The 13,355-nt window shown below is 40.6% G+C and overlaps 1 protein-coding gene across 1 annotated transcript in view; it reads left to right on the top strand.

The window, feature by feature from the left end:
* LOC109401058 (RAC serine/threonine-protein kinase) overlaps positions 1–12,330 on the top strand; it is a 97,052-nt gene extending 84,722 nt beyond the window's left edge. The window contains exons 5-6 of the mRNA XM_062860959.1: positions 4,356–4,974; positions 5,862–12,330. Of these exons, the coding sequence (XP_062716943.1) occupies positions 4,356–4,974; positions 5,862–5,942 (700 nt within the window). The 3' untranslated portion in view covers positions 5,943–12,330. The remainder of the gene's footprint in view (positions 1–4,355; positions 4,975–5,861) is intronic.
* The last annotated feature ends 1,025 nt before the right edge of the window (positions 12,331–13,355 follow it).

Below are 13,355 nucleotides of genomic sequence, written 5' to 3'. Positions count from 1 at the left end.
CAGAACTTGCAGACATCCCAATCCCACCGGACACCGGACAGCCTTACAATCAACCATTTACGCTTGCTGAGCTCGATTTTGCCCTTGGCAAAGCAAAAGGTAAATCCGCTGGGCCAGACGAAATCGGCTACCCAATGCTGACAAAATTACCTCCGATGGGAAAGAAGACAATCCTTAACCACATCAATCAAGCATGGACGTCTGGTTCATTACCGAGCAGCTGGAAACGTAGTCTGGTAGTACCAATCCCGAAAGCTACCGGTTCGGCCTCAGAAACAAGTGGCTACAGGCCAATTGCCTTGACAAGCTGTCTGGCGAAGCTTATGGAGCGGATGGTCAATAGGAGATTGATGGAGCACATCGAGAAGAACTGCCTACTAGACAACCGCCAACATGCCTTCCGGTCCGGCTTTGGTACCGGAACCTATTTTGCAGCACTCAGCGACATCTTGAACAGCGCAATAGAAAGAGGGGAACATGCAGAAATAGCCTCACTGGACTTGGCCAAGGCATACAATCGCGCCTGGACGCCAGGAATTTTGCGCCGTCTTGTGGATTGGGGAGTAGTAGGCAACCTTGCCCAGTTTACAAAAAACTTTCTAACCAACCGAAGTTTTCAAGTTGCGATTGGAAACCATCGATCGAAAGATGTCGTGGAAGAAACGGGCATACCGCAAGGGTCGGTGATTGCTGTCACCCTTTTCCTGATTGGGATGAACAGTGTCTTCGACGTCCTCCCAAAAGGTATTTTCATACTCGTTTATGCGGACGATATACTTTTAATCGTAACTGGAAAGCACCCAAAGCTGGTACGGCGTAAACTCCAAGCGGCGGTCAACGCTGTCTCAAAGTGGGCGGACAACGTGGGCTTCGAAATTTCTGCCAGTAAGTGTGCCAGGCTGCATATCTGCCTCGGTAGACACCAACCGCCAAAAGAGCCCATCCGCGTTCATGGCAATCCAATACCACTGAAATTAACGTGGAAAGTCCTAGGCGTTACGCTTGATCGGAATTTTTCTTTCCGTCCGCACCTAAACAACGTCAAAAATGCATGTAAAACTCGACTGAATCTTCTGAAGATGATATCTGGAAAACGAACAAGAAGTGACAGAACATCGCGATTACGAGTAGCGGATGCAATCATTTGTAGCCGACTATTCTACGGACTGGAATTGACGTGTCGCAACTTTGAGGAGTTTGTCGCGACTCTTGCGGCCACATATAACAATGCAGTAAGAACGATATCTGGACATCTACCATCCACGCCTGCAGACTCGGCTTGCGTAGAAGCTGGAGTATTACCGTTCCGCTACAAGGCTGCCGCTGCGGTTGGCAACATGACGGTCAGCTTTCTTGAAAGAACAAGTGACGAAGGGTCAGATAGTACACTAGAAAATCAGACCAACGAAATACTCAGATCTGTGATTGGTACTGTTTTACCTCCCGTACTCGGACGCCTTCGAAACGGAGCTAGGAGCTGGTCCGCCGCAAAAGTGCTAATCGACACCTACATCAAAGAAAGAATTAAACGAGGATGCAACAACAGAGAAGCACAAGCCCACTTTCTCGACCGTGTCCGAACAAAGTTCAGAATCTACAACATCCGATACACCGATGGCTCAAAGGGCCTTGGAAAAGTAGGAATTGGTTGGTGCGGTGACGGTTTCTGGGAACCAAGAAGTTTGCCGGAGCAGTATTCCGTTTTTTCCGCGGAGGCCGCGGCAATCTACCAGGCCATTATTCAACCGACAGACTCCATAGGACCAGTCCTGATAGCCACGGATTCTGCCAGCACAATCTCGGCTGTTCAATCTGAAACAAATTACCACCCGTGGATCCAAGCCATTCAAGCTGCCCTAGAGCGACACCCAAGTACGACATTGATGTGGATTCCCGGTCATTGTAGCATCGCTGGTAATGAGGAGGCCGACCGTTGCGCAAGCGCCGGTAGAGAGGGCGTACAACTCTCAGCCAAAATCCCCTGTACCGACATCAAGTTATGGCTAAAGAGAAAAACTGAGGAAGCCTGGAGCAGAATGTGGAATCGTGAACGACACTTATTTACGAGAAAGGTGATAGGGTCCACCGAAAAACAAGAGGACAGGAAAAACAGGAGAGAACAAATCGTCCTTTCGCGTCTAAGAACAGGACACACCAGGGTCTCCCACTCAATGGGAGGAGGCCCTAGTTTCAGGAGACAGTGTGAGACATGCCAAGAACACAATTCGGTTGAACACTTTTTGTATAGCTGTCCTAAGCTGGAAAACCTCCGGAAGCAACATGGCCTGGAAAGCGTGCAAATGATGCTCCAACGCGACCAAACAAGGGAAGACACCCTTCTCTGCTTCCTAAAAGATGCGAATCTCTTCAATGAAATTTGAGGAAAGAGCATCCGGGCTGATAAACGACACTCTCTGTGTGGCGTCTGGGCATCCCGGGCATTTCAATCCGGGTTGTAAGTCCCAATGCTGTCCCTGTGATAAACAATTTTTACCGATACCCCCAAACAAAACCTCCCTGCACAACCCAGGCGCGGTAAATCCACGATCGGAACAACAAGGCCCAGCACCAACCAAAGTATCTTCAGCTACTATTTTGAGCACTCGAACGATTGCATTCCCAACACAACCCGTTCTGTTTGAACCAAGGGAACAGTTTCCAGAACCGGATAATCCTCGACGTGGGGAAAAAACAGCACCACCGTAGTCACCGCCTTTATGCTCTTGCCACTCGAACGATGTCCCATACATACTCTTCATCATTGTGCGACTCCTACGCCGGCCCAGCGGTCTGCTGAAGAATGCCAGAGGAACAGCAACTAAAAATCATCCGCCGTCGTCATCGAGCTCCAAAAATCCGATCTACAACCCTCCTGGCGCGCTGTCGGACACCTCTCCAATGTTTCCGAAGCTTACGATTGACTCCCACTCGATTTTTTCGGAAATTTAGTTGGGCCTACATGCCAAGGAGGAACAAAAATAGTAATTTTCAAACTTTCAAGTATGAAACATTGTGGAAGCCGAAATAAATGTCAACTGCGTGGCAAATTGCGTAAGGAACAACGCAAAAATGGGACTGACATACAACATCCTAGCATACAACATACGAGCAGCCATCTAGCGGCCGATAGCACAGTTTCTACCACAAGAGATACCGATACACGCGATACACCGAAGCTAACTATTTACATAAATGTAATTATGTTTCTACGTCAAGATAAATTCTTTGTAAAACTACTCTGTAAGATTGAAGCTAGCCCATCTGGCTAGTCTTTTCCTTTTCCGTGGCGAACTCGCCTAGGGCGAAAAGCCACGTTAATAAAGAAAAAAAAAAAAAAAAAAAAAACAGTGCCCAGGCTGCACTATTGGCTTTCAAGGGCAAAACAAAACATACTGTTACCCATCATTGTTTTGGTAGCGCAACTACCGAACTGATGATGTTTACCTTTTCTAACACACCTATCAACATAATCTGTAGGGGGAAATATGTTTTTTTTCCCTACTTACAACCCACATCCGACATTTTTTTTAAGTGGGAATGGTAGAACTTTCAATTCCCTCGGTCGCACGTACATTAGTTTTGCATTTTGTTCCACCATTTCCGTGAAAAATGAGATCCGGCTTGTGCAAGTGAGGAGTTGAGGTTAGAATTGTAGGATATTCTAGGTTAGATTTGCTATCCACTTCGTCTGAACGATTTTCAGACCCAGAAATATCGTACTTTTAATCCGTTTTCACTACCGTAAAAAATACTGTTATGCTCAGAATAAACAGTTATACCTTCAGATCACACTCATTTACTCGTAAACCTCAATCTGACTGTAAAAATAATGAATTTCTTTCCAATGTTTTGAAACCCCGAACGAATTTGACATTGCTTTCGGGAAGCATAATCACGACGACGACAACACTCCCAAGCGGTCGAATCGTCGTTTTGGGGGCGAATTAGATAGGCACACAACTCTTAGCTGGCGGTCTTTGTCATCACTTGGCCCGTGGAAGCATGAGGTAGGAACTTCTGAGCACCAGAGCTATGTTGGACGCTCTCCTTATCGACTCACCGTTTTGCAGCCCAATATTTCCAGAACGGTATCGAACTATGCATGGCCTCCTACGGGTAATGAATATGCACCAATTTATGATCTTTTGAGGGCAGTTTCGCAACGTGACGATTATAAAGGTGTAACTATGAAACATAATAAACAGTACCTGAAGGTATTTCTTTGATTTCTGATGTTATGGAGCTCCTCTATTTGGAAGCAATGTGTTTGAATGTGTAGATCTAGTTTCATTACCCGATAGTCATGGAGTAAGTTCCAAACATTGAACTATTTTTTTTAATTTTCTCATATTTAGCTACCTTCATTCGCACGAAATCGTCTATCGAGACTTGAAACTGGAGAATCTCTTGCTAGATAAGGATGGACACATCAAAATAGCTGACTTCGGCCTTTGCAAGGAACAGATCACCTACGGACGCACAACGAAGACCTTCTGTGGCACTCCGGAGTACCTAGCGCCGGAAGTGCTGGAAGATAACGATTACGGTCTAGCCGTTGACTGGTGGGGTACCGGGGTGGTAATGTATGAAATGATGTGCGGCAGGCTACCGTTCTACAACCGTGACCACGATATTCTGTTTACATTGATCCTGATGGAAGAGGTAAAGTTCCCGCGAAGTATCAGTGCCAACGCACGGGATCTGCTCGCCGGTTTACTTATGAAGCACCCAAGAGATCGCCTTGGTGGAGGCCCCAACGACGCCAAGGAAATCATGGTACATCCGTTCTTCTCGAGCATCAACTGGACGGATCTGGTGCAGAAGCGCATACCGCCTCCCTTCAAGCCGCAGGTCACCTCCGATACCGATACCCGCTACTTCGATTCCGAGTTTACTGGCGAAAGCGTTGAGCTGACGCCACCGGATAACAACGGACCCTTGGGCGCGATCCAGGAAGAACCGCATTTCTCACAGGTACGTTATTTTTGGCTTGCTTGTGTATTTACTATCATACATACATATAACATTAACCCTCTAATACCCAATCCCGCCTTTAGACGGGGTAAAGTTTGAGCATTTTTGTAATCTTTGTTTCGTGGAAAATCGTTTTTTTTATATTTTTGACTGATATTTAGGACTGTTCTGTATATCTCAAAATGGTTTTTGGTGTATTTTAAAGCGTATTTACATTTTTTGAAAATCATTGAAAAATTGATGTTTTAGTCACCTTTTAGAAGTCATTGTTTATTTTGTATTGAATCGCTACAATTAACATATTTTAAATTTTTCCCAAATCATTCTATCCTTGTTTAATAGTTTAAGGGAATCGAATACACTCTAAAATTATTTTCCTTAAAATTACACGGAAAATAAAATTTTCTGTGAAAAAAATTTAAAATAATAATATTTCAACAATAATCATAAAATCTCAAAATGTTTTCATCTCAAAAAATCCGTTCCCCAAATTAGCTTCCAGGAAAATTATAAAAGTGTGGGAATGTTCAAAAATAAAAATTAGAAAAATCAAAAACTGAAATTCACGAAATCGAGAATTAAAAAGAATCATCTTTCAAAACATGTTTAAATCGATTTTAGATAACGAAAAATGATATTTAGATCAAAATCAAAAATTTGGTTATTAGAGGGTTAAGGGTTACGGGGAGTAATTGATGATGTGTTCGCATCTGCGTGCATTGATGCTGACGGCAAGTGTAGAGGGAATAATGGAAGTCGGGAATAATCGGATTATTAAGCACATAATAGTGATAGAATATCCATTGGCGTTTTGACGATTGACTAAGCACAAGAAAGCGCGTAGTGACCGGAAATCGACTAATGCTTGAATGACATCTCATTTACAGTTCAGCTACCAGGATATGGCATCTACGCTAAATACGCCTTCGTTTATCAACAATCCGAACAGCTATGTGTCGATGCAGTGAGAAACTATCCAGCAAGTCTTGGAGAAGCTGTGTACGACTACAATTGATGACGGGGCAGCAATCGTGACTTATGCCGCCCTTCGGGGTATCCAAAATCGCTAACACACCATCCCGTGCACGATTCTGCATTCTGGGAGTAAGCGTTGCTGCCCTCACAAAGTATTCGGAACCGTGTGGATTTGCTAACGTATAAACCAGGTGGGCCTTTTCGTGTAGATTTTTTGTTTGCAGTTCGGGAGTGATGTGAGGATAACACACAGTTCGGTAAATTCAGTTACGATAACAAGAGACAGAGGTTTTGAATAGCTAACTAGACCCGACTAAACGTTTAAACGCAGGACGAGCTAAAACGGTCCTGATATGAACGCTTAGATTCCGCAGCAAAACAAAGCCCAGCAATAGACCGGTTTTATTTCAGGTAACGCAAGCCACAGCCACAAAACAAAACGAAACAGGTGCAATCGCAGAGCGGTCAAATTTACAAATAGGACCCAGCAATAGCCCGGAAGTTGAGGCAACCCCGGCCGGGGTTTAATCGACGAACGAATTCATTCCATATTCCCTTCATTGGACAACCCATGCAATCATACCACAAAACCATTCACACGCAACATATATGACGTTAAAAAAAAGTTCAATAAAACAAAATATAATGATACAAAAATGAATACAAACCATAACCAACCTCCCCTGCGAATAAAATGGCTCTTCCTTTTAAACTAAATTAAAGAAAACAAGCGTAAAACTAAACTGGCAAACTAAACATTATAAGGCAACACGAGTAAGCTAAACTAAAATAAAGCGAGAGATGGATCGAACTGTGATAAATTGTAGAACCAATATAAGATGAAAGCGTACGAAGCAAATTTATGATACAACGTACATGAGTTAAGTTACAAGTGCAGTTGCAGATAAAGAAACAAACACTATTAAATAAAATAGCAAGCATACTTTTAATTATCACATACTACGATAGTACATCTGAGCCAGAGTGTTTACCAACTATTTCTGAAAAAAAAAATACAAAACATGGGCATTCTATGCAAAAAAAAAAAAACAATGTGTGGATTTCAGTTTCGAGTCGGGATGAAATTACATTACCCCTTAATTATTAATATACCGAATCAATAATAACGAATTAAAAGACGGACTTTTGTGTTCTGGAAACATGTTGTTGTTCATGGTAACCTAACCTATATTATAGACTATTTTTGGACGTTGTGTTCGGCGACTAATTGATGCAAAAGATATATTATATGATTTTTTTTTTGAACATACCTCGACACAACGGATCTACCTAGCAACTTACCTACGCCAAATTGGCTCTAAATTCTTGTTTATAAAAAAAATGCAGGCTTTAATTTGTGTTCGATAAATATTTGCACGAAATGTGACACATTCAAAGAGTATATGCAATTCAGCGCATGGGGAAACCTTCTCTAACTGTATGTAACAAGGGAAGCCTTACGGAAGCTAACATCATATTTGTCGCTATCGGTTTGATGATGGATATTTGCACCGAATTGAATGAAAACCGCAACTTTTATATGCTCTAATTTCCATCAGACGAAAAATAGCCAATAATTACAGATATTATTCTAATTTACCTTTGTCAATGACTCATCAGATGGAAGCAAAAAGATGTAAACTGTCAATAACCAGCCCCTATACTGCATATGATCGCTAGTATGGGACAAACATTAAATTCTCGCTCCAGTCGACTTTTTGATTCCATTTAGGTCCCATATGAACTGTGCAAAATTTCAGCGCAATCGGTGAAACTATAATTTAGCGCAAGCGGTTCTAAGTTTTCATAGGATTTACTATGGAAAAAGTTACACTTTCAGATAAAAAATCCCAGAGGTCACTTCTTGTCTCCTTAATTCAAATCGATCAACGCTTCTTGTAGGAAAATCATTTATGAAACTTTCCTTCGAAGATCGCAAAACGATTGGAAGTTTGTGGAAAAAGTTATTGATTTATTACCGATTAGAGTGATCCAACGAACGGCTTTTTGTTTTGTATTATTAGCATGGTTCCAATCCCACCAGAACGCATTTTTTTCACAATTTCATCTCTCAAAGCAACATTTTGGGTTTACTAATTACAATTTTTCCAGGGGATCTTGCAGATTTTCTTCCATATGTTCAATGTTGCTTGAAGATTCCATTTCGGGATTTTTACTTATCCAGGGATCTCTACATGAGTTTCTTTCAAGATATTTTTCAGATGTTGCGGAAATTCTTTTTTCTTGAGATTCGTCTTTAATAAATAATTCTTTTAGGAAGGGATTTCGCCAAGGGTTCTTCTTCGGCTTTCTCCCACAGTTTCTGCAAGAGTTATTCCTGAAAGTTCTGATACAACAGTCACTCCAAGGTTTTCTTTAAGTTTCTCCAGAAGTTTCACGGCGAATGTTTCTTAAGAGATTCCTTTCTTGTCTTTCAAGATTTATTCTGGACTTTCTCACAAGATGTTTCCGGGGTTTCTCCAGAGTTCGCTTTTGGGAGCTCTGCAGGAGCTGTTGCTGATATTGGTCATGGATTTATTTTCGAGTCTCCTTCCAGAGGTTGTTCCAAGCTTTCCTTCTTACTGATTTCCAGGATTTCTTGTAGTGATTCCTCCCGGAGTGGCTCCCGAGATGTCTCTTAGATTTTTTCATTGAATCGGATATCAAAGTGAATCCTGATTTATGTAACCATCAATCCTTAACTAACAAAGACTTCTTCTCGTGACAACTGTGGAGGGAGCAGTAGTATATTACAATCTCTAGTGGCAGCGGTTGTCAAACTAACATTCCTTCCCTTCTTCGGTTGACAGTAAGCGCCGTTATTGGCCTTATAAAGTTTGTGCTTTCGGAACGTGTACATTGAGGGTGGTGGTGTGCTTATCCCAAGCCCCATCTATTGGATCTCTGTGCAATTATTCTGCTAGCTCAAGTCAACGACGAAGGAGTAACTAAGAAGTGTACGGTCACCAACACTCATACTCAGATTTTTTCCGAAATTTCTCCAGATTTTTTTTTTTGAGTTCTCCCACGAATTTTTTAGAATTTTTTTTTTCTTTTTTCGTCGTAGTGGTTTCCATAATTTATTTTCAGTGATCCTGCTGAAAGATTTCCTCGAGATTACTCAGAGTTTTTCCCGGAATATTTACCTGTTGCCTACCGTAAATTGTTCCGAGATTTTGGGTGCATTTTTCATTTTTTTTTTTTTGTCGGAGTATCTCAGAAAATAACCTAAGGAATTTATTTTCTTGTAAGAAATCCCCGGAAAAGTAAGCATCGGATAGAATTCAGGATAAATCTCGCGAGAAACTTCGGGAACTATTCAACTATTCAAATGTCGACAGGAACTTCAGAAAAAAATCATGAAAAAACGGAACATCTGCAGAAAAAAATGTGAATAATTCCTTGAATATTTGGGAAATTCCAGAACGAAATCTGAAAACCTATGAGAGTAATTACAGAAAAAAACTACAAGAGATCTCTCTGAAAATTGGATTGTTTAGTGAATAAAATATTGCTATTTTCTATAGCCTAATTGATAGAGCTCATTGTTCTGAGCATAACGTGATTTTATTGGATTCCAAAAACTTTGTTTTGATGATTAAAATAAAATAAAAAAACAGTTTTTATTTTCGTGGATAGAATGACAGTTCAACCCGAACAAAAAAATGTTCACATACAAACTTTAAATGCATTTTAAAAATAGTTCTCGCACTCCAAAAATTATGAAACTTTGGATTTCGAATAATGTTTGAGTGGAGAGTCCGATTATAAAATAATCCGGATACCCCTAAAGAACCCAATTGTCTTGATAAATATTTAATCGCTGGAAGAACTTGCAAAAACCAAACGAGAGAAACAGTTGGAAAGCAATTCCGGTAATCACTAAGAGGAATGCTGGAAGAAATTCCGGGATGTACTCCTGTAGAGACCCCGTGAAAAACTCCTGCAGAAATCCTAGGAGCAAATCTCAAAAATCCCAGAAAAAAAAAAACAACGATAAACTCTCGGAAGTAACTCTGGTGCAAATCCGGAAGAACCTGTAAATGGGAGAAACTCCTGAAGGAATAAAAAAAGAACTCCGCAATCCTCCATGACTGGAAACTAGTGGATTACTAGTGCCATCCTGAATACGAAAGGTGATTTAAAGAACAATGTATTTTGTTTTCGTTCGCCTATGTATCAGTCTTGAGCATAGAAAGTTCCATCTCATTCCGTGGAAATTTGACTAAGAAACAGGATAAATACTTTGTCCGGATTTTGGTGTGAACGGCCTTTATGTGTGAAAGCCTTTGATTTTCCATAAAACCTTCCAATGGTTTACCATAGCCAAATCGATTATTTCAAAACAACCTTGGAATATTCTACCATTCTTAAATCAAGATAAGCTATATTTAAAACGATTCTATACTGCGTTTATGGTGGTTTTGACGATATTAAGTTCTTACGTAAATCATGAATCCGACGATGATTAGTTTCGGTTCAATTTGTGATTAATTATCTTTCGGTTCAAAGAAGCAGATAACTTGCCATTTGGTAGAGGATTTGTATTCGAGTAAGTTTTTTTTTCTCGTATTGTCAGCTTCACCTCAGTAGCCCAAGTTCAACTTCGAGCCACAATCGGTCGTCCGGTTCACTGTGGTGATATTATTAGTCAGTGACAAGATACCACTCTTGTCCGTGTTGTCGATTTTGGTGAGCTTGTTCCATATTATTTAGGTAATTAACAATTGAAAGCTTCGTCACTTCAAGTGTCGACCGTAGTTTCACTTTTTTTGTTTCTTCAACAAAGTGAGTTGAGTACTGTAAAAACAAATTACACCATCGAAACCAGTGCAAACTCTAGTTTTTTTTTGCGCGGAGAACCGTGCTGTAAAAAGTTTTTGGTTCAAATTTTGATAAAAATTGGCGATAGTTTTTTTTAACCTTCTGCTGCACACGTCCGTGTGAAAAAAAATCAATATAAAATCATAATGTACTGATACCATTGGGTTCATAAAAAAAACGACGTGCAAATTTTTATTAATCCTCATAATAGCGTTAGACATTCTTCTTTCATGGCGGAAATGCTATGACCAGTTAGAATTAGGGACCCCCAGCTCCCCCCCCGTGCATACGAAATTGCTCGCTGCGCTGAACACGGAACAAAACGGCGAAACAACATGGAACTGTAATGCAAAATCTGAAATATATCACTGCCTTAGGTAATAACGTAAAAGAAAAAAAAAAATCATTTGAAAACGGCTGCTTTGCAATTTAACACAAAACAAAAGAAGTAGTACGGAAGTTGAACGAGGGAGATGATCGATGCTGTACAAGTGTGGAACACAACTATTATATAAAAATATATAAATATGATTAGTAGCAGCAGTTTATTGATTAGTAACGGTAGTTTGTAATGCGAGACAACCCGAGACGGTCGGTCGGTTGGAAGAGGAACTTTAAGTTTAGTAAAATGCTAACATTATATGGCAAGCTTACCAGCAAAGTCAGTAATTGACTAAAAACATTTGTATATCGTATAACTATTACATTTAAGGTGAGTAATCATTTCTTGCAACAATTACCGAAACATAACAATGAAGAAAAAAAAACAAAATTCGCGTAATCTTAAGTTTAGACGGAAATAGAATTCTTTAGTCAACACAGACAATGTGAATTATGTATCATGGTATAATGAGATTTTACTTGAACACTCGTGTCAGGATCAGAAAACAACACGACTCGCTATAAAACATGCATATGACATACTGTACGGATATTGTGACATTACAAAACGCAGTCAGTACCAGATTATCCAGGAAGATCTACTTGTTGGAAATAACACTAGTATGCTATACACATAGGTTTAAGCCTACATTTCAAAAGCTGCTGTTTGAGTGCCGTTTCTTTTAACTCAAGGTAACATTTCCGGATTAATCACGCAATAAAGCAATTTTGAAACCATCATAAAAACATTATTTTTCAAAACCTATGTCAATGAGTGCAAGCGCAAGATAAAACGCCCTTACTGAACCGCCTTTTGTAATGTAGGCATAAATCTTATCTTCGGTGCTCATTAAAAGGTATATTAACGGAGTAATGCTGACAAACCCAACTTTAACAGGATTAAACTTATACATACAAAAAGAAAGCAGCAACAGCAGCTGTCGCAAAGATAAAACACTGTGAAATGTAATCCTATACTTCCTTTTAAGTATTATAACTTGAGATAAAATACAAAAAGGCATACACTTTCAAGGTAATCTAAAATGAACAAAAAACTCCAGAAAAAAAAATACACTACAAACCTACATCTTTTTATGCAAAACGCAGCATAAGATTCGAAATGTTGAGATATGTAACGAATATGAGTTTCTGCATAATATAATTTATTTTGTACGATTGCTTTAATTTATCATTTTGTCCGAAAGCCATTTGTTATTGCAACGGTTTGAAACATGTAAATTATGAACTCAACCAACCTTGTAAGCCAGACGTCACACTCCGGCCGCTTCCCATCGATCACCTTTTTAACAATAATTGATTTAAAATTACGGTAGTTGGTCAATTGACCACTCGCGACGCTGGTATCGTTTTTACTCCTGTTTGACGTTTGCTCACTACCGTCACCTAGTGATGGCTCGGCCAATCACAATACGTTTAGCATTGGGCGGTTACGCTTTCGTGACGATGTTTTTAATGAAATTTGTTCTAAATGTTACGTCTGTTTCTCTGTGGTTAAGATTGTGCTTTAATGGTAGTGCAGCCTGGGTGCGGTTATCCTTCTGACTTCAGCTAGATTGAGGAGGTACGTCACGAGCGGCTGTTCACCAAGGAGGGGCGGCTCAAACAGCGTCTGTTCTGGCATCTAGCGGCTGACCGGCGACATTTTCCGGACGTTATAGATGTGAGGTCCTACAGAGTCTCGAACATTGACTCCGATCATTATCTCGTAGCCGCAAAATTCTTGTACCATCAGAAGCTGGACGAGAAAATAGGAGAGACCAACGGATCTGGAGATTTCAACAGTTTATGGGGGTTTATCCATGAACAAGTGACATAACAACAGCGCAAGAGGTGATAGGTACCGCTAAGCAACGCCAACGTAATGGTTGGTTCGACGAGGATTGTCAACGAGAGACGAACGAAAAGAATGTCATCAGAAACCGAATGCTAGTGCCCGTTACGCGGCTCAACGGGGAGCGGTACAGGGTGGCAAGAGCAGCAGAGAAACGAATTCACCGCAATAAAAATACGATAGCACGAAGAGTGTGATTGCTGAAGCGCAGGAAAGTATGGGCAGGAACAATATGCGGAGGTTTTATGCAATTGTCTATGGTGCACAGCACAAGACTGCGCCAGTGCCCGCCAAGTGCAATCACCGGGAAATAAATTTGCTGACAGACAAAACAATGGTGACATCCAGG

The sequence above is a fragment of the Aedes albopictus genome, chromosome 3 (assembly GCF_035046485.1).
Source record: "Aedes albopictus strain Foshan chromosome 3, AalbF5, whole genome shotgun sequence".
Classification (NCBI taxonomy): Eukaryota; Metazoa; Arthropoda; class Insecta; order Diptera; family Culicidae; genus Aedes; species Aedes albopictus.
This window is presented reverse-complemented; position numbering and strand designations above follow the sequence as displayed.